Source organism: Talpa occidentalis, unplaced genomic scaffold (assembly GCF_014898055.3).
Source record: "Talpa occidentalis isolate TD23 unplaced genomic scaffold, MPIMG_talOcc4v2.1 talOcc4.14, whole genome shotgun sequence".
NCBI lineage: Eukaryota > Metazoa > Chordata > Mammalia > Eulipotyphla > Talpidae > Talpa > Talpa occidentalis.
The window spans coordinates 39,631,468-39,658,103 of NW_023601433.1; the positions used below are offsets into that span (position 1 = coordinate 39,631,468).

General features: G+C 50.5%; 1 protein-coding gene across 3 annotated transcripts in view; it reads right to left on the reverse strand.

Moving 5' to 3' along the window:
- COQ8A (coenzyme Q8A) overlaps positions 1–26,636 on the reverse strand; it is a 42,236-nt gene that overhangs the window by 8,924 nt on the left and 6,676 nt on the right. For 2 of the 3 annotated variants that reach the window (XM_037510335.2, XM_037510334.2), the window contains exons 2-5: positions 14,363–14,548; positions 11,120–11,530; positions 10,774–10,840; positions 219–293 (exon numbers count right to left, since the gene is read on the reverse strand). In XM_037510335.2, the coding sequence (XP_037366232.1) occupies positions 219–293; positions 10,774–10,840; positions 11,120–11,530; positions 14,363–14,539 (730 nt within the window). In that variant the 5' untranslated portion in view covers positions 14,540–14,548. Of the gene's footprint in view, positions 1–218; positions 294–10,773; positions 10,841–11,119; positions 11,531–14,362; positions 14,549–15,115; positions 15,133–26,636 lie in introns of those variants that run through there. The other variant, XM_037510336.2, reaches the window with a different exon arrangement.

A 26,636-nucleotide genomic window follows, 5' to 3' on the forward strand; every position in this document is an offset into this window, starting at 1 on the left:
GATCAGGAGCAGGGCCAGTGCCAGAAGAGCCAAGAAGGTCAGGGTGAGGAAGGGAGCGGAATGGACCTTGGGCCTCAGTCTACCTCAGTGGACCTTTAGCAAATGCAAGGTGACCGGTGTGCCTGGAGGCCAACACTCTGGGAACACTGGGTGTGGGGGGCTGACAGGCCAAGCTCGCAGGGCCCACTGCCACTCCAGCTGCCAAGGGTCCAGCTCACCTGTGGAGTTCTCGGGGCGGAGGCTCTTCTTGGCGACTTCAGCCAGTGCCCCAAAGCCCAGACCCACGGCCAGACCTGCAAGGAAGAAGAGAGGGTACTGGGCATCCGTGTGGGGGTGGGGCCTGCCCACTACCCCTCCACCCCGAGGCTCAGAGCAGCCCCACATGTGTCCCCCCTCAGCTCACTGAGGAACCGCAAGGACACACCAGACATCTGAAGGGGAGGTGGGGGTAGGAGATGCACAGTTGCTGTTTTCAGAGAGCTGACCCAAGGTCGGTGCTTTCTATAAAAACAGCTCCATCTGGGGCCTCCTGTGGTGGCGCAGGCAGTTGAGTGCCGCACTGTGAAGCTGTCCACAGCCTCTGCAGTGCCAGTTTGATCCCGGCCGGCCGGCAAGGGTCCCACATGGCCCGCAGACCTCTCCTGCCTCGCCCACTGCTCCCCTCAGCAGTGTATTTCATCAGTCTGCCTGTTTTGTTCCCTGCTCTGGCTCTGGTGAATCCTCTCACCCTCCCGCGCATCTGGCCTGCACCCCGGTTCTTGTGTAAATGAATAAATAAATCTTTAAAAACAACAACAACAACTCCATCCGTCCCCGACCCCTCTATCACCTTTGCTAGTCTGCACACCCCAGAATCACCACCAACTGGGATACACATTGGGAGGACCCAGCACAAGGGGGAAAATAGACCAGCAACGGTCTAGGTCATGGACATCCTGAGAACAAAGGGGCACCCTCCTTGGAACGCAGCCACATGCATCAATCTATGTGAAGGAGCCTCCCATCATCTAGAATCTCTCACTTAACTCACTAAACTGGAAGGAAAGGCAGCACAAGCTTAATTAAAGCTGTCACCAGTGGGGCTGGAACATTTGCAAAAGCACAAGGTGGATGTGCCCAATGCAAGCCCTGGGGACCCACAGGTGTTCAGGCTGCAGCCCCCACTCAGCATGGAAGGTCCCCACCCTCCCTACCTTGAGTGTCTGAGGACACGGGGTACCAGACCTTCCTCCCCATTTGCAATCTTCTAAATCAAAGTTCATTAACACCTCATTTGTCCAGATGTCAGAATAGGATGATCCCAACTGTCCAGCTGGTGCCACTGAGGCCACGAAAAAAGCCCAAGATGTTGAGTCAGAACTGATTTCCTCCACCTCCAACACCATTCTAGCTTCACACGCCAGCAGAGCAAGGCGTGTGCACGGGCACGCCCGCCACTGCCCAAGGGACAGCAGCCCCCAGGCAGACACCAAAGATGCCCTAGGATTAGCAGCCGCAGCGCACTAGCCCTTGGGGCCAAGAGGCCGGCGGGGCAGCAGCAGGCCCTACACCAGGCGTGGAAACCTGCTTACGATTCTACATTTTCCGATTTTTCTACAAAATTTATGTATTACTTTTATGCAAGTATCACTGAGTGTGATGGAAAAGTAATTAATGAGAAATAAATGTTCAAATCAAAAGATAACCTAGCTTTACTTTTTTAAAGATTTATTTATGCATACGAGAGCTGGGGTGCAGGCCAGAGGTGCGGGGAGCGAGAGGATTCACCAGAGCCAGAGTGGGGAACAGAACAGGCAGACTGACCAAAGTACACTGCGGAGGGGAGCAGCAGGGCAAGATGCTCCATGTGGGGAGCTCCCTGGCCGGGGATGGAACTCGTGCTGCAGTGGCTGCAGACAGCTTCATAGTGCTGAGACTTAACCCCTTGCAGCACCAGGGAGGCCCTAACCAAGTTTTAACAAATGTTTTTGTGACACATTTTCCCCACCAGGCAACAGTACAGGCTACGCTTCAGCAGGTTGAACAGCAGCCCTGCCTCCCAGGTGGCTGCGGGGAGCAAACCACAGCAAGAGCAAGGACCCCCCAGCAGGGCGGGAACAAGGTGAGTCACCAAAAGTGTGTTATCACCGCCCCTACCCAACATGATTACACCAGAGCTGCCAATAAGAAACACAATGGCCACCACGCATACAATTTTAAATTTTCAAGTAGCCATATTTAAAAAGGGCAAAAAGCACATTCTAACATATTTAACCCAACATACCCAAAATATTACCATTTCATCAAATACTCAATATAAACATTGTTAGGAATACTGTACTTTTTCTCATGCTAAGTCTTCAGTCCTGTGTATCTGACACGCAGCGCATCTCTGGACCCGCCGCACTACACGCGTGCAGAGCCCCTCGAGGCCGGTGGCCACAGACGAGACAGCACACGGGCAGAGAAAGCTCAGGAAGAAGCCACAGTCATGTGGAAATGGCCCTCAGATGTAACCCCAGGACCCATCAAGGACATGTTGGGGTACGGGCCAGAGGGGCCAGGGCCATGTTTTCTCTCTGACAACCCGCCGCCCGGCTCTGGAGGGCACTGGGTAGAGTTGGGAGCAGAGTCTTTGATTAAACATTAATTCTTCTCGGTCTGCCCACCCCATCCTACCCAGCACACCATGTGACTTAGCAATATAAGTGATAATCTTCAAAACGTAGTGACCTTTGGGCCTCCCCGGGTGGTGCAGCGGTTGAGCGCGGGGCTACGAAGCTGCCCACAGACTGTGCAGCGCCGGTTCGATCCCCGGCCATCAGCAAGGGTCCCACATGGCGCGCAGGCCTCTCCTGCTGTGCCCGCTGCTCTGGTGAATTCTCTCACCATTCCGCACTTCTGACTGTACCCAGTGCTTGTATGTATGTATGTATGCATGTATGTATGTATAAATAAATAAATAAATCTTAAAAAAAAAATGTAGTGACCTTCACCTAAGTCATTCTGCATTTAGATTTTGCTTTACCTACATCGAGTCCAAAGACAGACTTGCCATAGCGGCAGAGAGTATCCAAGGTTACCTGGACTGGTCATTGCCTCTGCAGACAGTGGTACCCCCAGCTTCTCTTCTAAGGCCTCCCTCAGATGCTCTGGCCACTTCTAGGCTGGCCAGACCAAGCCAAAGCTCCCCAAGGGCAGCAACCTGTCATTTAATAAATCACCAAAAGAACATTCCACAAAGAAGACCTCAGGTTCTTTCTGTGGCCTATGAGCTCGCTCAGGGCCAGCCCAGTGCCAGGCCCAAAGTGCTGCTAACTGACAGCTCCCCACTGTAGGCAGGTGGTGAAAGCAGCCCCTGCCAGCCCTGCCAGCCCGCCAGCCCCGACCTTGGCCTCAGGAGCTCCTGCTCCAGTGAACCAAGATAAACAGGCTCTCCCACCACCCCCACCCTGGGCGAGTTTAAAATGATTCTAAGAACCTCACTGAGAGGGAAGGACAGGGCCAGGGGGCTCTTCCTTCTCCCAGAACTGGTGGTGCCTGAAGGCAACTCCTGGATGATGGGCACGTCTGCTTCAATTCCCCATGCCCTGGTGAGGACACCCCAAGCCCATGCTCACTTACACCCCATGTGTCAGCCATGGCCCTTCTGCCTCAGACCCCAAAGCCCCCAGGACAGTGTGTCTCTCTGTGTTTTGATCCACCCTCAGGCCCAGCTTGGCCTGCACGCCTACCAGCAAGCACTAGAGGAAAAATAGCCACAGAACTGGTTCTGTGACCCAAAACCATGAGGCAGTCCAACCTCCATCCCAGCCTGCCAAGGTAGCACCAGCCCCTTCTAAGAAAGTTCCTCACATTTCTCTCACAAGAGGTTATCAGTCAAGAGATGAAGGGTTAATGCTGGGGAGCAGCGTTCTCCCCAAATAAGGAGCACACAGACCCCCTGTCCAGGGCTATGGGCCTGTTCCCTGTGGCTTTGCAAGCCCCACTTGGCCCCTTACTCCCTGGCAGACCTGGAAGTCATCAGGACCAAATGAGGGTGTCCCTCGAGGAGCCACTGGACTTCTGCCCAGTCAGGCTCAGAGGTTACCAAAAGGGAACAACAAAACACGTTCCAACAAACAGACCTCTGGTAGGGAGGCTTGGGGAAAGGTTCCAATGAGCGGGGAGAAGTAAGTCAATGTCCCTTGTGCCTCTGACTTCACCTGCAAGAACCCCCAGACATGTTTACAAGCAAGGCTCCAGGGAGTCTCCCTGCAGCAGCAAGGGGCAAAGAGCTCTCTAAGGATAAAACGACACTCTCGCCCACACAGCACTAGGTGGCAGGCACCGTTCTAAGCCTTGGCTCTTATTTAAAAATCTAACAATCTTTCCAATTCGGTAAGAAAAGAAAGTCTATTCAGAAAAGTTTTGGGGGCCAGGATACTAACCTTTGCCTCAAGCTATTCTTGAATCCTTAGTCATTCAGTGCTCCTTCTCTCTCCACCTGTGTCCTCCACCCACCCCAGCCTGGGAGGGGACCCGGGGACTGGACATGCAGCCCAGAGCACAGGACGAGGAAAAGTGGTGAGGAATTCCCCTGCAGCGTCCCCATGCCCAGAACTGGACCAGTGTGGCGCCTCTGCGGGTGGCAGGGGGAGGCACTGGTTACAGGCCCCTGGCCCTGGACAACTGGGGCTCAGCTTCCTGATCTGTAACTGGAGATGGTAATAACTGCCCAGTCTCCTGCACAGAGCTTCTAAGTGCACAAAACTGCCATAAAAGTTCTCTAAAGTGTGCTCCTGTAAAAACAGGAGCTGTGTTCCCACCATTGCCAATGGCGTGACCTGCAGCACATCTGTCTTGCTGCCTCAACGCCAGAGAACCACGAGCTTCTACGGGAAAAAAAGGATGTATGGCATAAACACTCAGGAGACCAAGTAGCCAAGCTAGCATCACTGTGTGCCACCCCAAGAAGGGGAGGCCAGAGCAAAGGTGACAGTGCATGGAGCCCCTGTGAGACCTAGGACCTTGGATCTCCACCATCTCAACAAAAATGAGGTGCCCAAACAACACATGTCAAGGGGAAAGGAGGGAAGCCTGGCTTCACGAAAGTCGAAAAAGGGGTGTTATGAGCGGAGGTGGGGCACTGAGTGCTGCTGCCTTGACTGCTGCCAGGCGGCCCCATGGAACCACCACCAAGGACGGCTCTGCAGGACCCAGAAGCCACAGCAGGTCTTGCTCAGTGTCCAAAATTATTCTTCAATTCACCATCCTTTGTATTTCTGCACTGTTAGCATGTCCTTTAAAAAAGAGAGATATGAATGCCCCCAACGGTCTAGAAGCCCAGTGTGCTAGAAATAAAAGGATGATAATAGTTAATGGTAGTTTTTGTCTGTCTTTGGTGTAAACACTAGTGCTTGGCAAAATAATTTTTTTTAAGATTTATTTCTTTATGCATACAAGAACTGTGGTACAGGCCAGAGGTTTTGGGGGGGTGAGAGGAGGCAAAATAAATAACCAAACTACGCCTATTTGCCCAATTATTTCTTTGTTTTTAATTTTACCACTGAGGTGGGGGACACAAAAGCACAGGGAAGAAGGAGCATAATGTTGCTGATAAATTAGCACTATCCCCATGTATAAGAATCTTGAGGAAATTAAGCAACAACAGCCGTCAGCAACGCTGTCACTTAGGTTGTCTAATGTATTGTCTAATGTAAGAGAAAACACTCTTATGATACCCTGCTCTTAAGTAACCTGACGGGGTCTCATGAACTAACTTTTACAGCGAATTACTTTTCAGAAATGACAGTCCCTTAACTGTATGGAACCTATAAAAAATAATAGGATTCCCAAGGGTCCGGTCCCTGTACTCTTCCTTCCTGGCCCCCCAACATGTCCTCTCATGTTAGCATGTGTTTCCATATAATGTATTTCAAAATCCTTTCCACACAGAATCTAAACATCTTCATCTCTTCCTATTTCTTCGCTTTTTATTTCCTCTCTGTCTTCCTTCTTCCCTGACTAAGTCCTCTCCTCTCCTCTGCCTTACTCACTTGGATCGTAGTCCTGGGCCAAGCACACACACTTCCTCTGGGTAAGTTCTCGCAGTGCCTACCTTATCTGTTAAAGTCTCATTTCTATGATCATCAAATTCTCCCTCAATTCAAAGGGGCAGAGGAGATGATCTGCCATCCCTGTTAAACCTATAAAATTGAAGCACACATGGAAAGAGATGCAAAATAGAGAAAAGCATATCGAAGACACATGAGCAAGAAGCAGAGGGTCTAACATGTGTGACGGGGGTCCCTGAGGAGAGGAGAGATGATAGGGCAGAAGAAATATTTGAACAATGACCAGAATTTTCCAAACCTGGCGAAAGACATTAAGTCACAGATTCAGAAAGTTCTGCAAACCCCATGTAGGATAAATACAAATCAAATCATGTCCATGCACAACACAGCCAAACTACTAAAACCAAAAGCAAAATGGAGATCTTAAAAAAGAAAATAGAGGACAAAAAAACACGTTTCCTTCAAAGAAGCAGCAACAAAATGGAGAGCTAAGTTTTCAACAGAAACAATGGAATTATAGGGTCAGTGTCCAAAGGAAATAATTTCAGAAATAGCATATTATAGCCGGCCAAAATACCATCTAAAACAAGATATTTTCACACAAATAAATACAGAATTAATGATTAGCAAAGTGTAAGAAATAGAGAAGGGGATTTTCAGAGAAAAGGAAAATTATACCAAATATCATTACAGAAACGTAGAGAAATACAAAATGAGTAAATATGTGGGTAAACCTGAATTCACATGGGCCATACAAAGAAACAATATTTTGTGTGATTTAATATAGCTTAATAATTCAATACACACATAAGTCATGTAGAAATAAAATGCATGTTCATATTAACACACACCCGAAAAAGAAGAGACTATGTGAATTTAAAGTGTTCCAAGGTCATAGCATTACTAGGGACGTAGCAAAACACATTTATATTCCACTGTAGTAAATAAATATGCACACAATAACCACCAGAGTAATCACTAAGAGAATAACAGGAACGTATAACACACAAGCTAAGAAAGATAAAATGTGTGTAAGTCATCTCTGATATTTTAAAAGAAGGCAAGACAGGAGAGGGGGAAAAAAGAACAGATGGGCCAAAGAGAAAGGAGGACTAAAATACTAGCTTACACCCCAAAACATAAGCAATTCCAATAAATACAAATGTACTGAAGAGTCCCATTATAAGGCTTAGATAGTCTGTCCCTAACACACAAAAGGCAACAATACATGCTGATTAAAGAAGATACACCTTACATATATATATATAGGACATAGAAGGTTAACGGGGTGGGAGAAAAAGATTCCAAGCAAACATTAACAACAACAACAAAAAGCTGAAATGCAGTATGCATATTTTCATAAAGATAAAGACAGGTAGTGTAATAAAGAAGTCAATTCCCAGGAGGAGATAAGAATTCCAAATCTGTAACAGAGCTTCAAAACATGAGAGCATGAACTGACAGAACTGAAAGAGGGAGTAAATCGGCAATCACAGGCGTAAGACTTTAAAACAAATCTCTTGATATAAGAGAGAATAAACAAAGATCTGATCAACATGAGTGACATATTGGGGGGGGCGGGGAGGGGAGTGCAGGGGAGAGGGAGATTACTGTAAACAATAAGATCTGAATTCCTTTCAGGTGAACATAAACATTTTACCAGAACATACTCTTTGGAGTGCACGACAAGACCACTCTGTCACAGAAGGGAAAACCAAGATAGAGCCCTAGGTCACAAGCAACCAAGGGTTGAAACTATAACCCAGATATTACAATGAACTAGCGCCCAATTCTGACCCCAAATCCAGTATCTGTCCCGATCTTTCACACCATCCTTTACAGGATAGGGTGTCCAGAAATCTCCCTGGCCACAGCATCATAACCATAAATACCCACAGCCAAACCAAACTCAAGACTCCTGCCCCCACCTTGGCACCAAAATGAGTCACCCAACCTGGAAAGACCTGCATTCTCCCTCCACACAGCAGAATGCGATGCCTTCCAAACAGCAGCCCTACCTCCCTGAGACCCAGGGCGATCCCTCTCCTCATTCCCAAAAGCTGTTTGTCTCAATCTCAGAAACATCTCACCCCATGAAGGGAAGAAAGTCTAGAAGTGCCTTATAGGTGAACAAAGTAGAACAGCATTACTTCAACTGTTTACAATGACCCACCAGCGAGCCATAGATTTCACAATGAGACTAAGAGTAAATAGTGTATTTATATTTTTACAATGTGTACTTTCTAAGGACCTATGGTATTAAGTCTGATCTTTTTCTTTGCAATTCCATTCTACATAATTTGTTTTCTAAGTATTGATCCTGACCCACTAAATTGATTTCACAGTCACGAAAGTGTCGTAAGCCCCAGTTTGAAAACCTCTGGGTGAGTGAGACAGAAGACCCAAGTGGCACCTCTAGGATCAGAACAACATGTTCTTTCCAGACCTGGCTCTGCTTTGCTCCCATGCTGCCCTCTCCAGCCTGAAATGGCAGCACCAATTGTTTGGGTAACAGCGTGAGTAGCTCTGAGTCCCAGTGTGGGCACATCGCCAGCACACAGAGCCCTGAGGGTGGCTCCAGGCATCAGGCAGCTGTCTCAGGGGGCTCCAGAGGCTTCTGCTGCTGGTGCAAGCAGATGAGCGCTTCCCTTCATCCCAACTCAGGCTCCCCGAGACTGCCCATATCCCTTACCCTCAGGGAGCCCTGACTTCTGGTTTATTGAAGTTACCTTTTTAGCCCACATACCTTCCTATATATAACCCCTGCCACTTCAGTCTGTCTTCCTAACTCACCACCCAAAATGCCCTGACTCTTGCCCATTTCACCAGCACTTTATTTTTTCTAAGATTTATTTATTTATGCATACAAGAACTGGGGTACAGGTCAGAGACATGGGGGGTGAGAGGATTCACCAGAGACAGAGTGGGGAACAGAACAGGCAGACTGAGTGAAATACACTGCTGAGGGGAGCAGTGGGTGAGACAGGAGAGGTCTGCTGCACCATGTGGGTAGCTCCCTGGCCAGGGATCGAACTCGTGCTGCAGTGGCTGTGGATAGCTTCATAGGTTGCGTCTTAACCCCTTGCGCCACTAGGGAGGCCCTTCACCAACACTTTAAACTGTTCCATCAAATTCTAAGTTTCCACCACAACCTTCATTCTGACCACTTTTCCCAAACAGATCCTCTACCACTCTAGCCCCTGCTAAGACTCACAGTCCTCTATAACACATCTCTGCACAGGCCTAGTCTGGAGGGGAAGAGAGGGTTATAGAGAAAAACTAGAGAGTAAGAAGAGAAGAGAACCTCTGTCTAATACATTCATAAGAAATAATGTCACCCAACCGAAGGTCACTGTGTGAAACCTGGAACATGGCAATTTTCAGGGGGTAGGGACCAGGGAAGGTCACCAGAATAGTGATTCTCATTTGATGCCCCAGGAAGTTATGATGTTCTATGAGGAACTGCTTGAAATGTTAACCCTTTAAAGCAAACGGAGCAGTAATTTTGGACCAAAACTCAGATGACATTATGCTAAGTAGCAGCAGATGCCAAATTGTGAGAAAATAATTAGGAAAGAAAACTTAGAGTTGAGAAAATTCTATCCAATTAACCCAGTCTGTTCTGCAGCCAGACGCCATCAATTGCTGCTAGGCCCTCCTCAAATGTCCAGTCCTAGAGCTCCGATCTAGATCATGGAACAGGACGGGGTTTCCAAGAGACGGAAGACAGCAGCATGTATGACGGACAGCACGCGCAGGTGAAGACTCACACCAGCCAAGCCAAGCAAAGCGCAGGCAGTAATGACTCAGAGGATGGCAGTGTGTGCTCGTGACAGCTGAGCACTGTCATCATCATGGACCACTCAGACCGCCGATGATACGGCCTCGCGGAAAGCCACATTCCCAAGGGTGGTGCGTGAATCAACTGCCAAAAATTGTTACTTGCACCAACTGTACTGTCTGGAGAACCAACAGGAGACTGACAAGCTTTAAAAAATGCACTCTGACTTGCTCCACCTTAAAGTACACCCCTGCAAAGGGCAGAGAACTTTCAATAGGAACACACTGGTCAGTAAGTATGAAGTAAGTGTGACAACTCAGCATCATAAAAGCAGATACAAGTAGTATAAACCTTCACTATGAAATTACCCTTAAAAATGGACAAAAAGAGCTCAGGCGCAATGGACACAGTGGCTACTCCCAAAGGGAAGGACAGTAAAGCTCACAACTCTATAGCATATCAAAATGGACCTTAAACCACAGCCCCTTGGGGCCACAGGCCCTCCTTATCATCCCACTGATGCAACAGAGACCTGTGGGAAGCCAGCAAATGGGCACCCTGAGTGGCTAAAGTAGGGGGGGGCAAAAAAACCCCACATTGTTCAGGAGCTAAACAACCCCAATTGAGGAAGTTCTGTGCCCTACCCAGCCTCGCTCCTGCAGAGACCTCCACAGGGGTTGAGCAGAAGGGGGTGCTGGGGCAAGAAGAAAAAGCTGATGCTGAGGACACCCCTCCCACCCCAAGCAGCTGCAGCCTGAGAAGCAAACCATGGACCACCCTACCTCCAGGGGTGAGCTAAAACAGAGCAGCAGCTGTGCTATAAAACATCCAGGAACAGCTAGCACTGTCCCCAGGATATCCCTGGATCCCCGCCCCCTTCTACCTCCACATGGACCCCATAGTGGCCCCCACTTCACTGAGGATGGCAGGTGAGGTGGCACAGGGGCAGTGCCTTACCTCCAAAGTTAGCCAGCCGCCCAATCCTCGTAACTGGCACCTTCCGCTCCCGAGCCCGCTCACTGAGCTGGAGGAGAAAAGAAAGAGACCTCAGAGAATCAGGGAACAAGGACACAACCAACCAACCAGCAGGGATTCGTGCCAGGACCCACATCCCCCTCTGCCCCAAACACAGCAGCTCCACCTGGCAGAGCACTCCATCAAGAATAGCCCTCACATTCCTAAAACCTCCAGATCACAGCATCTGGAGAATGTCCCCCACTTCGGGGGGGGGGGGTGACAGAGTGACAGCACCACTTTGAGTGGGAACCCCAGCCCCATTCCAGGGGGCCCTTCCTGCACATACCATCTGCTTATGGGGCTTGCCCTCGGGGCGAGCCTTGGTTTGCCGGGCCTTCTCAATGTCCTCAGCCGTCAGACCCCCTACGGGAGACTGGTCCTGGTGGAAGAATCTTCTCTGAAAGCCTGTGACCAAGAAGGGGTCCCTGGGGTCTATGAAGAGCCTCCTATTCACCCTGCCCAGAGGAGAGGTGGCCTGGCCCGGGAGCCCGGCTTCCCTGAAGGGTCCACTGGCAACATAGGTAGGAGCCGGGCCCTGGCTGTCAGTGACATTCGCAGGTGGAGGCGGTGACTGGTCAGAGGAGGCTGTTGCAGAGAAATCTTCAGCGGCTCCCGGGGCCCCGGGGCTTGAGAAGTGGAACTCTGCTTCTGGATCCTTGAAGCCCTCAGTGTAAGGTTCTTCATGCTTATCCTGACCCTGCGGGGAACAAAAGCCACCATAAGAAGAGCAAGAAATGAGCCACTGTCCACAGTATCCCCCCTCTGCACAACACAGCAACCACCTAGTCCCAACTGCTGACCCTCCGGAAGTGAACTTGCTGCTGCTGTGGCCCGAGGTCAGTTCTGGAGAAGAGCAGTACCTTCCCCACCCAGGGCCAGGAGCCCCAGATTTCAGTCTTGCTTCTGCCAAGTGAAGTAGCCAGGCCACATGACCACTAGCACCTGGGTGCTCCGCAGAGTGGGCAGGTGACCAGCACCTGACAAGCTTCTTACCTTAAATCAGGTATAAGGAGCAACCTCTGGGGTTCTGAGGAATGTGAACAGGGCAAAATCTGAGGAGTGCTGAGAAGGAAAAGCATAACCAAGAACAGCAAGGACAGCAGCACATATGGGGACTGCTCTGCCACTGCGCTGGAGCCACGCTGCAGACCCCGTGTCAGCCTGGAATGTTCCTTTAAGGGGCTCTCACTTGCGGGCTTATCATAACCAGGGCCAGTCTGGCTCCCTGGGATCTGGGGGTCAGACAGGCAAGGAGGGGGATGCACCAGGTTTCTTTCTAACAGTCTCTAAAACCTGACCTTCAGGCCCAAGTTCTTCCTACTTTTGAACCCTGGTGTGACCGTGAGTGAGTTCCAACCCCTCTACTACTTCCGCACCTGAAAGTAGGGCTCCTCGTGGTCGCAGTTATGCGGGGCCACAGACTGGGCCAGGAAAGTGCCAGTGAGGTTATAATTAGAACAGCACCAACTCCTGAAGGGAGGTCAGTGGCCTGGAGTCCTCAAACCCACAGACAAGGGAGTCAGTGCGCAGTGACTGACAGGCAGACGCTGCCCGCGGGCTCTGCGAAACAGCAGGAGACCCAAGCCCCTGACTCTCTGCTTTGTAAGATATTGTGGGGTCTGAGGAGATAAGACTTGCCCTGGAAGGAAGGAGACTAGTTGGTACCCTCATTTCATAAATGGGAGACAGATGCGGAGAGAGCTACGCCAGTGGCATAGCAGGCTTCCCAGGTCAAGGCGCGCCCGACTGGCTGCTGACATCACTTTTCTCGGAGCAGAGTAAGTTGTGTCTGGATTTACTAGGAGCCTCTCAAGATGGCCAGGACAATCCTCAGTGAGGGCGTGTGGGGCAGGGTTCTGAGGGCCACAACAGGGGTCCCTTTTCTGCCCCAGAGCTCCCCTGATGGCCACCTGGCCCTGCATTACCAAGACCTGTTTATATGCCTGTTGGCGCCCCAGCCAGTGAAGGGGTGTCAGTGGCTCAGTAAGACCAGACTCAGTGAGTATGAGTTGCTGGAGGAAGGTGTCTGGAGGATCTGGCCCTCAGCCCCCTCACAGGGAAGGGAGGTACCAACACGCTAAGCGTTTAGGGTGAGAGCAGGAGCACAGTGGAGGCCACTGCCCCACTCAGCCACTCCCCCCTGGGACTGGGCCTAGCAAAGACTCAGGGGCAGGGCAGGAGATTGGACAGGAGTCCCCTGGCCTCTCAAGAGGGGCCAGGTCTGCCAGGGTCTGGCCCCCCATCCGGGGATGAGGGGGCTAAGTGTGCTGGACAGCCTGACTTCCTGAGTGTTCTACAGGCAAAACACCAACAGGCAGGTGATGGCTCCTCATTGAAAAGGCACCACATGAAGTAGCCAAGGCCGCAGCCCAGCCTCAGCAGAGGGAGGGCAAAGGCAAGGTTGGGAAAAGGACAAAGAATTCTGGTCTCATCACTTAACAATCACAGGCCTCTCATCAACTGCTAAGGCTCAATTTCCGCATCTGAGAAACAGGAGCAAAAGCCTACGCAAGCCCACCACCAGGACAGCAGCGAAGCTTGCAGGAAATCACTGGTGTGAAGATTTCTAGCAGTTGCAAGCACTGTGCAAAGTGAGAGAGGCACTGTACCATCACTTCATCCTTTCAGAGCAGTGATGGGGGTAAGGGCTGGAAGCCCCAAAACTGAGACCCACTGAGGAGTAACAGCAGGAACGATGAGGAAGGAGGAACAGATGAGGAAGAAGAGTGGGCGGAGGCAGGGCAGGCTCTGCGGGGTAACATACACACCTCCCACCCCTCGGGCATGCAGAGGCAGAGCAGAGGGCGCCCAGCTATCGCAAACCCTGTTGACAAATGCCTCTCATTTTCCTTAAAACCTTTCCCTTGATGGAAAAATGCAGAGCCTTTCTGAAATGCAGCACAAGATATAAGACAGCAGATGAGAGAGGTGGGAGGCCCTCAACAGCACCGGATCAGCTGCTACCCTGGAAAGAAGCAGAGCCCAGGTGGGCACCCAGAGACCCTCAGCAAAATGAAGGAAAAACACAAGGTCTGGCCCTGGCTATGGCCTCGGCTGGGCAGGGAACACAAGGGCCATAATGACACCTCACCGCTCAGGTATGTCAGGCAAAGACATGTGTGTCTCCCAGTTTGCACACAGGGCAGCTTACGTCACTTCTTTACCAAAACCAAACCCACAAAAAAACACTAACAGAAATCAGAAACAGAAAAAGGCTTGGTCTTATAAAAACAATTGTTTGCTTCAGTGAAGGAAGCATAACAGGGTCCTTTCAGCTGCTCCCTATCAGAATATAAGCAAATGCTACTTTTTTCTTTGCAATATTTTTAATTTTCCAAAATTAAAAAGGCCCCTCTTTAGGCCCCTTGGACCAAGCAGTCTAGCCCTGTGAAGTTTCCTATCACAACTGGAGTCTCACGCAGCAGGCTCGCTCAGGGGACTCTCCCATCCCCACCCCTGACCCCAAGCCCCGCTGTCTCACTAAGAGCTCCCAATCCAGCCCCTCCCAGTGCCAGACCAGTCACCGTACCTGCACTGTTCCCCAGACCATGCCGATCTGCTCTATCGCCGTGGACTGCAGGGCCCTGGCCACCAGAAAGAGCTCCCTGCCAAGGCCCAAGTGCTGCAGGTGGGTTTCCACGGTGGCCTGGGTCAGCTTGGCCAGGCCTTTGGCCACCATGATGGCATCCCCCAACATGGCAGCCATGCTTCAGGGCTGAAAGAGAGAGGCCAAGTCAGGGGAGAAGCACCATACCCCACATGGGTGTTACTTACATGGATCAACTAACCCCAGACTCTGGGCAGAAGATGACTATTTGCTCTTCCCAATAATTTCGCCTTCCAACCCAGGCTAACTGACAGAAAGGAGAGAGAAGGGTTCAGGCCCCCAGGTGGACTCTGGGTGACCCCACACTGCAGGCTACTGGGCAGGATAAAAACTCCATGGAGACGAGGCGCACATTTCCTCAGCCAGTCCGCAGGGCCACCCTAGGAACACCCTGGTCAAAATGTCTGGCGCACAGTCTCCAGCTACCAAGTGGCAGAACCAGGATGTGAATCTGGGCATACTGACTCTTAACTCAGTGCTCTTTCCTCTGAACCAAGACTTTATTTTAGAGGGGATGGGACCAGCCACTCCCAAAGCAGTTCCCTACAGGGCCCAGGGCCCACCCCAAAGCCCTCAGGGACTGGTGTGGCTGGCCCTGCCCAGTGAGGACTCCAACAGACACCATGGACTGAGCATGCTCAGACACCCCCTCCCATCCTCAGCCCTAAGATTCACAAGCCAGAGTTTTCAAACGCCTGTGGAATAGGAAAGGAAGCATCAGCGAGCAGAGGAGGGCTGTCTGGTGACACTCGCTTCCTCTGTGTGAGTTCCTCTCTCCCCCTTCTCTGCTGGGTCACAGTGTACAATGTGTTTCTTCATGCAGGTCAGGGTCAAAGCAGCTGAGAGTCCCTGTACGCCATGGGCTGTGTGCCAGGAGGGTTATTTACAATAATGTCCTGTTAACATACTGGGGCTGAAGGAAAACCAGGCAGGAAAGGAGAGAACAGAAAGAGACCCCACCGAAGCAGGGAAGGAACACTTGGCCAGGGCAGGGAAGAGCTGGGCGGGCCAGCTTAGCACAGAGTGGAAGTTGCAACAAGTCCAGAGATCAGACAGACCCTGAGAGGGGAGGAGCTGGAAGGCGCTTCAGGCAGGGAAGTGGCGGGAACACACAGCAGGTGGAGGCACAGAAGAGCCTGACATGCCCTGAAGGCAGGACCGCAGGAGGGAGGGGATGGTCACAGAGACACGCAAGAATGTTTAGGGGAGTGGGGTGGTCAGGTAAGGGAATTGACAAGTATCCCCAACCAGAACTCAAGGGATTGGGGAGCAGCCCCAGTCAGTCCAGGCGGCCCTGCAGGAATCAGCGCTGCTCCTGGGCTTGGGACACTGCTCCTTTTATTTCAAAGGAAAATTACAGCTTCAGCCAGAGAAACTCAGCGATGTGCAGAAGCCAGGAAAACTGAGATGACCTGCCATAACCTGGACTCCGAAAACCTTCACCTTCATAGGAGAGCAGGAGCCAGGCGCTGGGCTGGCGTGCTTCCTACACTTCTCCTTTCATCTCTGTAAACACCGACGACGTGGTTGTTATTGCTCCCATTTCACAAAGGAGGCAGCCAAAGCCAGAGGCTAACCCACTGTCTGAGGTCACTCAGTTCCTGCCGGTGGCCCTGGGGTCTGGATCTCACCTACTGTGTGCAATACACACTGCCCACCCCCCAACAACTCTAAGGTACCACCGCATGGATGGGGCACTGCTTAGGCACAAATGGACTGCCTGCCCCCTAATCAAAGCCAGAGAAGTTTTTGGAAGGTGACCACACCCTTCCAAGAGACGGAAGAGGAGTAGAGTGCTGGCCGGGCACACTGCCTGGTGCCATTTCACAAGCGGGCTCTTCTTTGAGCCCCTGCACTTCATGGTAGTAAATGAGGGTGAGGCCCACGGATCAAATGTCTAGGACTGGGAAGAGATCACGTAATCAGAGCTCAAAGGTACCTGGTGCCAGCTCTCAACAACATCCCAGTCCCACCACCCCTGGTATACACAAATGACACACATTACTTGCTGCCCTCGTATCCAGGGAGGTGCCCACAAGGACCCACTTGACCCGTGAGGGAGGAGACTTCTGAAAGAGATGCCAGCGACATGCAATGGTGGAGGCTGTGGCCCCGCCACATCTGTGCAGAAGGACCCTTACTGGTGAGCCCACAGTTCCCAGGGGTCTCCAGAAACAGGCCTTGCCCTGGCTTACCTCTAGATCCAGTCCAGACAACTGAGGCGATGGTCTCAAATAGGCCACAAGCCCCACTGGTTCCAAAACCTCACCTTATGTGCTAACTGATGTCCAACCTCCCTCAAGATTTCCTGAGACCTGTTTTAATTTCAGACTTAACACTAATTCTGCCTGAATTTCACCTCTAGGTTATTGCACTTGTGCACTAAAGCTTCTCTAGAGCAAAGCTAGTGACTTTTTTGGTCAGTCTGCCCTGTTCTGCTCCACTTGCTCACCCATGGCGCCAAGGGGAGTTCATTTCAGGTCCCGCACATTGTAGGCTTAACTCTGCTGGTTTCTAAATACATCACCACCGAGCACAGCTTGGGGACAAACCAGGATTACACCTACTTACCAATGACACATAAAAAAATCGATGAGGGAAAAATGTTCAATAAATCAACCAAAATCTGTGACTCCCGAGTTTGGGAAGTATGGAATAAAGATGGTTATTTCATCTCTTGGTATGTACCTAACATTTTAGTTCACGTGTCTTTCTTTCAATATGGAAAATAAGTCATCTTTTAAAAATATACTTTTAAAAATAATTAGTATTGCTTTTCTTCTTGCCTGAAGGGCTGCATCCCCTTACCCAGTGGACCCCAGCCAGGGGCAACAAGTGGGGAACATGATGAGAGCCAGCCCCCCTGGAAGGAGGGCCCTATCCGTGTAGAAACAGTATCACAGGAACATACCTCTGTGCTTACTGTATGGAGAACCTGCTTTTCTCAAATCAACACATGTTGCTAGTAAACACGGTCTGTCACTTGTCAGCAGAATCACACATGGATGCGTATTTCAAAACTGCAGCTGTTACCTGCCCCTTTTTAACAAATACTCCTCATCTAAGGTCACCACATATAGTAACGTGTGCACACTCTAATCAACACCAGGTGCTTTTTCACAAAGAAGTGTCTATAAGGGGGTGAGGAGGATATCTTTCCAGAAGTTCTTTCACCTTCTGCTCTTTATAAATTGAGCCTCATAAACCCTCTTTCTAGTACACCGGAATCCCCATGCGACTCAGGATTCAGCTATTCTGTTCGCTGCAAACTCCCTCTGAGGTGCACAAGAACCAAGCACTCTGAAAGCATTTTCATCATGATTTACATAAATAAAATCAAAATACATTTAATATACAAATTAAAGGGTTTGTCTGTACCATGCTTTCTTCTACAAGTATCAAAGTCCTCACCCCACCATACTTTGTCCTGTCGGTTCCTGAAGGACTTCGTGATCTAGCCTAGCACAGGAATGGGGGCTCAAGCTCCCCACCTACAAAGTACCTTTTGCTCCAGCAGCTCCCATGTCTGCCTGCCCTCCTGTGGAGGGGACAGCAGAAAAGTGCCAAATGTGCCAGAGCACACAAAAGCTGGAAAGGCTGTGGGGTAGGGACGGTATTCACGCTTGGCAGTGCCCAGCAGACACTAGGACCAGACCTAGGTCAGTCGTGCATTCACTGAACACAGTTCACTACGTCTCCTCCCTCCAGTGCTCTGGCCTAGTTAGTCCCCACAGATCCCAGGATGAACCTGCGCTTGGCCCAGGGCACTCACAGCTGTGGTGGTGGCCTAGAGGCACATCTGTAAGGAGCACAGGCACCAGGAAGACGGCCAGAGGCCAAATGAGACTGACACTCCAGGATCAGGTGTACAGGAGTCAAGTGACCAGTGGAAGAGACTACCCTAGGAGCCTGGACTTGGGGTCCCAGCCCTGCCACCACTGTGTACATTAGCATGTTACTCACCTCTTTGCCCCACCCAAATAGAAGAGGGCTTTGAGGGCTCCCTTTTCTGATGCTAACATGTCCAAGTGCCATAAAGGAAGCAAATAAAGATGTTGTACAGAGAGAAAGAACTAGAATAAAAGCAGCACCCCCTCTGCAGAGACAGACTGAGGAAGAGACACAGGCAGCATCCCTAACATGGAGTCCTCAAGCTCCCAGAGGAAGCTCCCACTGAGCCTACCCTCTCTGACCTTCCCAGAGAGCTTTTCAAGCCCCAGCTCATGATGGAGAACAGCCAGGAGCTCGAGCCCACACATTAGCTGGAAACTATCAGGGGCCTGGAGACCTTCAATTCCAGTCTCCAAAACTAAAAAAATACCCACTATCTAGTGCCACCTATTTAGCCAGATACAATATGAGGTACCAGGAGGAAAATATGTTTTTTTTTATTAAAGTTTTTTTTTTAAGATTTATTTATGCATACAAGAACTGGGGTACAGGCCAGAGGTACGGGGTATGTGTGAGAGAATTCATCAGTCAGAGTGGGCAACAGAACAGGTGGATATGATTGAAATACACTGCTGAGGGGAGCAGCGGGTTAGTCAGGAGAGGTCTGCTGCACCATGTGGTCAGCGCCCTGGCCAGCCAGGGATCAGACTTGTGGGGCAGGCTGCAGAAGCTTCACAGTGCTGTGCCCAACCACCTGCGCCACCAGGGAGGTGCCAAAAATATGTTCTTTTAAAAAAATAAATATAAAAGGCAATCCTGCCAAGCACAACAAATGATGACATTATACACTTTTCCACTCAGGACCCACATGAAGTTATTTTATTTGCAGGCAGGGTTCTCATACACACCCCGGATCCCCTCTTCACAGTCAGAACTCACCATCTTCTCATGAGGTGACAGGCTGGACACAGTGTGTGAATCTGCTGAGTCACTGTTCAGTCCCCTTCGTGACTGCAAACTGTCACGCGCAGCCAAATCCTATCCAACTAAAGCCAGGCTGTGCGTCTAAAGCCAGCATACCCTGCCCTGGTCGCTTCTCATCCTGAGCTGCCCGAAGCCGTGGGATGGCAGCATGGGGGCCAAGAGCAGACTGCACTGAAATCCCGTCTTGGGGAGTGCACATGACCCTCAGGAGACTGAAAAGCCTCCTCCTGAGCAGGATCCCCCCAGCATCTATGGCATGTAAGACCCCCTGGTGTCCCACAGGCATCTGCTCAACATGTCCAAAACTGACCCCACCACCCCATGCCACCCTCTGGGCTCCCCATCCTGAAGAATACGACCACCACCCACTTCTCTCCTCAGCCTGGGCAACTGCAGGAGTCGCTAACTGGCCTCGCTGCCCCTAGTCTTGCCCTTGCCTCCCCAAGACCCGTGCCACTGCCAGAGCAACTGCTTCACGCAGAATATGCTATCAAATCATTCCCAGGCTTCCTGTCTTCTACACGATTCCTAAGGGGCTAAAAGAACCTGTACGAGCTTGCCCATCCTCAGTGCCCAGCAATATCTCGCCATGCTCCCTCCATGATGTCCCAGTTAGCCCGCCCTAACTCTCCTGCAAGCCTCTGCACAGGGACACGCTTCCTTCCCTCCGCACCTGGCCTCAGCACAAACATCCCCCCTTCTGAAAAGCCCTCCCCATGTCCTCCATGGCACGCTGCTCTTCTGCCACCACAGCAGGGACCGTATTCCAGATCTGCTGGCGCAGCTGTCTCCCCCCACCCCCCAGGGGCTGTCATCCAGAGAAGGGCTTTCCTTCTTCCCTCTGCAGCTCCAGTGCTTCTGTAACAACTCACACACAGCAGACAGGCAATACGTGCTTACGAGACGAAAGGAACTCGGCCATCCCTCCACTGCTCAAGAAAGCCGGCCATTTCTGGGACTGGCTCACACCTTCTTGTAGCTCTCAGTTCTCATGTGTAATCAAGGGCCTCTTAAGAGCGGGGCAGAGGCAGGCGTCTCACACTTAAGTGGGCATCAGACTCAATAAAGCACACATACTGGGCCCCAGTTTGATAGGTCGGGGATGGGGCCTGAAAACTTGCATTCCTAGCAAGGCCCCAGGTGCTACCACCTTGCTGGTCATAGCAACTTACCCCACCTGGAGGTAGAAGGGGAAAGGGAGCAGAGTGGGGTGCCCCCACTCACCCAGCCAAGGCCAGGCTAGAAATCTAGAGAGCCTCTCCTAAAGTTTCTCCATGCTATCCCCTCCCCAAAAGTCTAGGGACTTCAGTGGAAACTTTCCACCTGCCCCTTCTCTTCCCATCATTCCTGCAAGCATTTGAAAAAGGAAACCGTAATTGAAAGAGCTTAAAAGACAACGACCCTCAGGGCAAGCCACCAAGGGAACCTCGGGCTGCCACTTGCAGCACACTCCGGAAAGCACTGTTTCATGATCTCTGGGGCTCACAAGTGGTCTTCTGCCCCCTCACAAGTAAAAAAAGCAATCTTTTTACTCTGGGCACAGAAAAAGTTCCTTTACATTTTTGAAATTTTTCTTTTATTTTACTCTTAGAAAAAGAAAACACCAGTTGACTGTTTCCTCTAAGGACTCAAAAGAATATGTGTGTTGGGCCTGCCTGGTGGCGCAGCGGTTGAGCACTGGGCTGCGAAGGTGCCCGCAGCCTCTGCAGCGCCAGTTCAATCCCACATGGAGCGCAGACCTCTCCTGCCGCCCGCTGCTCCCCTCAGCAGTGTATTTCAGTCAGTCTGCCTGTTCTGTTCCCCACTCTGTCTCTGGTGAATCCTCTCACCCCCACATCTCTGGCCTGTACCCCAGCTCTTGTATGCATAAATAAATAACTCTTTATTTAAAAAAAAAAAAAGAATATGTGTGTTAGGGAAAAGGCTTCTGAAGTAAAAATTCATGCATTTCTGCAGATGGGCCCTTCACCTCGGCCTTTAAAATCACACACCGGGGACCATCCCCCAATTTCCTCAAGCCAACCGCAGGCTTCTGTGTAGTGAGGTCTGGCCCACTGCATCTCTGCTAGCACGCTCAGCAATGTCCTAATATGCTCTCAGTCTTCAAAGGCAAAGGAATACAAGAAGAACCCAGGGAAAGAGAGACAGAAAACTAGCCTCCGTCGTTGTCCTCTCCCGCCTGTCAGCCCCGGCACAGGGAGTAAGCCAAAGACTCACACTGGGAGACGGGCCACAGCTGCAGTCACCCCCAGAACTCCCCAAGCCTGTTGATACCAGGAAGCCCCGTCCCCTCCTCCTCCTGGCCACCCTGCTGGAAAATCATCCAAGAACCCCGCCACGCCTACCAAACTGCATTTCCTTGAAAATGGGTATGTGCGGGCCTCCCCAGTGGCGCAGCGGTTGAGCGCTGGGTTGCGAAGCTGCCCGCGGCCTCTGCAGCGCCGGTTCGATACCCGGCTGCTCCCCGGCCACCGGAGGAGGGTCCCACATGGCGCGCAGACCTCTCCTGCCACCCGCTGCTCCCCTCAGCAGTGTACTTCGGTCCTTCTGCCTGCTCTGCTCCCCGCTCTGGCTCTGGTGAATTCTCTCACCCTCCCGCGCTTCTGACTGTACCCAGTGCTTGTATAGACAAAACAAACAAACAAACAAATAAATAAATAAATAATGCCTCTATTAAAAAAAAAAAAAGAAAATGGGTATGTGCGATAATTCAACATGGTCTACGACGTCTGAGGGCATCCTATGAGACGGAACACGCAGCCACTTCACCTGACGCCGTGAAAGGTATTCCTGGAGGTGGGGAAGGCAGAAAGGAAGGAAAGAAGGCAAGGAGAGAGGAAAATAGACAATGGAAAGACAGAACACGCACAACGTGAACAGTGGTTTTCTCTTGGTAGGATGAAGGATTCCTTTCACTTTCTTCATTTTCTAAAATTTCCTACAAAGAACGTGTACTATTTCTATAATAGAAAATGAATTACATCAGTAGAAAACATAAACAAGCATTCAAATGTGTGATTTAAAGAAACTGTTGCACAGTCCTGAAGCGTCTGTCCAGGGCAGAACGGGGGAGGGCTGGACAGCAGATGAGGAGGCTATACCTAAAGCCTCTGCACACTTGTTCAGCCGCTGTCCTTCATCAGAAGACAACTGCCCCCAAGGGCCACCAGGAAGATGGAACGTGGCCATCCCACTGTGGGGAAAGAGGCTCAACTGCCCTTCTCAGAAAGTGATGAGAAAATCATTTGGCAAAAGCAGGTAGCAGGTCTGACGCTGGCCTCTGCATAGCAATGATTAATGGGTACTTCCCAAAAACACCAGGATCCTAGTTGAGAATAAAAAATGACCACACTTTTCTGCACGAAAAGTATGACATGTAAGATGACTAGTGTCCGTCTAAGTCAGGGATCAGCGAACCACCACCCTGTGGCCAAATCCCATCCTACCACCTGTTTTTGTAAATAAACATTTATCGGAACACAGCCACGCTTGTTCATTTCTGTGTTGTCCACAGTTCACAAATATTTTGTCTATGACTGTTTGGAGAGTACCTTGTTTTGTTAGCTGAAACAGGACAGCTGAGAAGCTGCAGGAGACAACCGTGCCTGAGATGTGTACTCATTGACCCTTTAAGGAAAGTTTGTCAACCTCTATTCCAGGCAACAGTAAAATTTAATAGTTATCCAGGGAAATCTGGAAAGGTCTGAAGAGTTGTGTCAGAGCAGCCTAACCAACGGGTATTGGGGTGAGGGCCCCCTCCCCCATTATAGCCCTGCCCCAAAGCCCAACAGACGGGCTCACCCTTCCAGACACACAGCTGCCCACCACCCCAAGGCCCCCTGGACGCTTATGGTCATAACACTGCCACCTGCCCTCCCACTCCTTTCCCTAAACCGACAAGGGCCACTAGAAGGCCGCAGCACGGGCTTGAGCTGATCTAACATCAACCCATCCTCATCTAGTCAGCCCCGCATTCCTGCACACTCAGTGTGCCCTAACAAGTGCCCCCTGCCAGGCATGCACCAGGTGCATGCACGCCTGGGGAAAGTGGGGTGTTGGCTGAAAGGAGAGACACAAGCAGACTGTACATTGCTGCCTCCATCTAAGGCCGCACACAGAGCCCCCTGACTGCAGGAAGGGGAGGTGTGGGGTGAACCACACAGGCTGGCCTATGCCCTAGTGGGCAGATCTGAGCCAGTTCCCCCAATTTTTTTTATTTTATGAGAAGTAGAAGACCAGCACTACCTGATGATAATGGCTAGAGCTGGTTCTATTTATTGAGTTCATATCATGCCATGCTCTGCACTAGGTGTTCTGTGTATATTATGTCAATTATTTGTATAAAGTAGGTGCTATTATTATGCCCACTTTACTGATGAGGGATTTAAGGCACAGAGAAGTTAAATAACTTGCCAAGTCACACAGCTTATACAAGTAGAGCTGAGCTCTACAAGTAGAGCTAAGACTTGAATCTATGACTCAGGAGTCAGGCAAGTATTAAACAAGTAAGAGGAGAAAAGAAGCAAAACAGTATTATTTTGATGTCCCAGAATGTAAGCCTCCTTTCTCCAACCACTGAGAAGTTAGACTGTTGTCAGGATTCCCTGGTGTGTTGCCCCAGGTGGGCACTGGGCAGGGGAGGGACTACTACATAGCAGTCGAAGGAAGTTCTAGCTCCTGAGGACCTTCCGGAGAGGAACCCAATGCTGAATGAACCTGCACTCACTCAAGGGCCCCCGGCTACAAAGACCGAGGGGCCCAGGCAGCCTCTCCTCTCTCTGGAGAACAAACTGATTACAAACAAGGCTGTTAAATGCCGAGCTATCAAGAATGGGGATCCTGACAGCAATTTTACTTTCTGACCAAAAAACAACCAAACTTTTCTAGTCAAAAGATGTAACAAACTTTGGTTCAGAAAATGATGCCTATAAAGGTGTCAAGATGACCTGGAGTTAGGTGCCCTGGGCTCAGGTAATGCCTCTGCTGCTGATCCAAGTCATATAAGCTTCTCTTTGCTCCTCCATTCCATCACCCGTTCTTGGGAGCAGTGGGTTAGATAATCCTTAGGACTGCACTTAGGTTACCAAGTGCCTGGCACACAGTAGGTGCTTGAAACTGTTAGCTGGCATGATTATTATTATTGTTGTAATCTCAAAGGCACTCTGAAATGCGGTTTGGACTTGGTGAGATGGGAGGGAGCATGAATGAGTTCTTTCTGGATCATTCCTTTTATTTATATCCCAGCACTCTGCTCAGTACCACATCTGAGTTAGGGAGGGCAACCTCAACCTCTCTTGGGACCAGAGTGGTTTATTTAGGGCTGAGGTCTAGGCATCATTCAGAGTGTGCTAGTAGCCCACTTGGAGCGCCTAGAAATAAGCAGGGCATAATAAGTACCTCCTGGTACTCCTTACCATAGTCAATGCCACCCTTGAGGAGAAAACTGCACAGGAGGCTGGTGCTGGGCATTTTGCTGAGGACAGTGTTACAGGATGGGGTAAAACTCCTCTGACCCCCCAGGAGCTCCGTGGCTCCAAGTCACAGAATATTCTACCACCAAATTAATCTTCCCGAAATGCATTTTCATCATGTTAACCCCTTGCTCAAACAGCTCCTCGCTGTCTACAGAATAACTAAGCCTGAGGTTGCAGCCTGGCAGGCTCAAGTCCAGCCTCCTGTCCAGCCTCCAGTGACCCCTGTGTGAGCACTGCCAATGCCCCTGCAGGCAAGATCCCATAAGATAAAATCCACCCATCAGATTCCAAGGCTGGGAATCAGTGCCACCCTGACCAGCCCAGGGGCCCCAGGCCTGTTCCTGAACCATAGTCCTATGACCTGTTTCCTTGCCTGGAAATTCTTACCACACCCAATCTATGTAAGAGGTGGAAGTACTTTGAAATGTAGGAACATACCATATAAATTCAAGAATATATCACTCTTCAGGCCCTAACTGGACTCTTAGCTCTTATGAATTCGTCTGTCAGCTGACCTGAGTCTTCCTGCACTGGCTCAGGTTCAGCCCTGTCGGGAGAGCTGTCCTTGGCACATGTATGTCTTTTCTCTTCAACCAAACTGTAAGCCTCTCCTGGGGAGGCTCTTATTTCAGATACCTCTGACCCGTTTCTCACCCACCACCCACCCCACACAGCCTGACCACACTAAAGACACGTGTTATCTGCACTCAGAAATACAAGCAAGTGCTAAAAGGACCTAGCAGGAGCTTTGGAGTCGCAGTACAGGGGTTTTTGTTTTGCTTTACAAAGTCAGATATTTAAGGGGTTGTGCTTAAATTTGGCCAAAATGCTGTGGGAGGCTACATAATGGCCCCCAGAGATGTCCAATCTGTGAATATGTGGCGTATGTGATATGATTAAAGGTCTTGGAATGAAGGATTACCCTGAAGGGTCCAAAGTAACCTCAGGGTCCTGATGGACGCAGGAGCACCTGAGTCGAAGGAGACGTGAGAGAAGCATGTTGCAGAGGGATGTGATTGTGAGGAAGGACCACACATGGGTTGGGAAGCTAACGGACAATGCCATGAATAACATTTTTAAAAATCAACAGTCACTCTCCAGGTGACATAAGAAAGGTTTATACCCTGAAAAGAATGCCCATGTGGTTGCAGACAGTTACATGAGTCATAAAAATCCTGGAGCTGGCTAGGCTATGGCTAAACTCCCCCCTCTGGAAAGATCCTCCGCCACTAGGCCTGAGAGGTCTTTCAACACCAGCAATCCCACCTATTAGGTATAAAACTTGGTTCTGGGATCAGTTGTGTCTCAGATATAAATGCAGAAAGGGGCAGAGTCCCACACTGAAGCCCACCTCCAGGCAAGCACAAACTAAAACTAGATTCTGGGAACATGGCCCTCAGTCTGGCCACCCTGACACCCAGCACCCACTTTACTACAGCACACAAGCTGCCACATACAAGGCAAGCACTGGCAGGGGCACATTGCTGGTGCAGAGGTTACATGTATGTGTCCTGCTATGGGGTCACATCCAACCCTTTGGCACTTCAGGTGTATGCAAAACCCCAACAGTTTGTTTTTTTTTTTAAGATGTTTTTAAATTTATTTATACAATAACTGGGGTACAGGTCAGAGACAGAGCGGGGAACAGAACAGGCAGACGGACCAAGACACTGCTGAGGGGAGCAACGGGCGAGGCAGGAGAGGTCTGCGCGCCATGTGAGTCTCTCCCTGGCTGGCCAGAAATCGAACTGGCGCTGCAGAGGCTGCGGAGAGTTTCACAGCGCGGTGCTCAACCCGTTGCGCCATCGGGGAGGCCCAAAACCACAACAGTTTTTAAAACCAGTGAG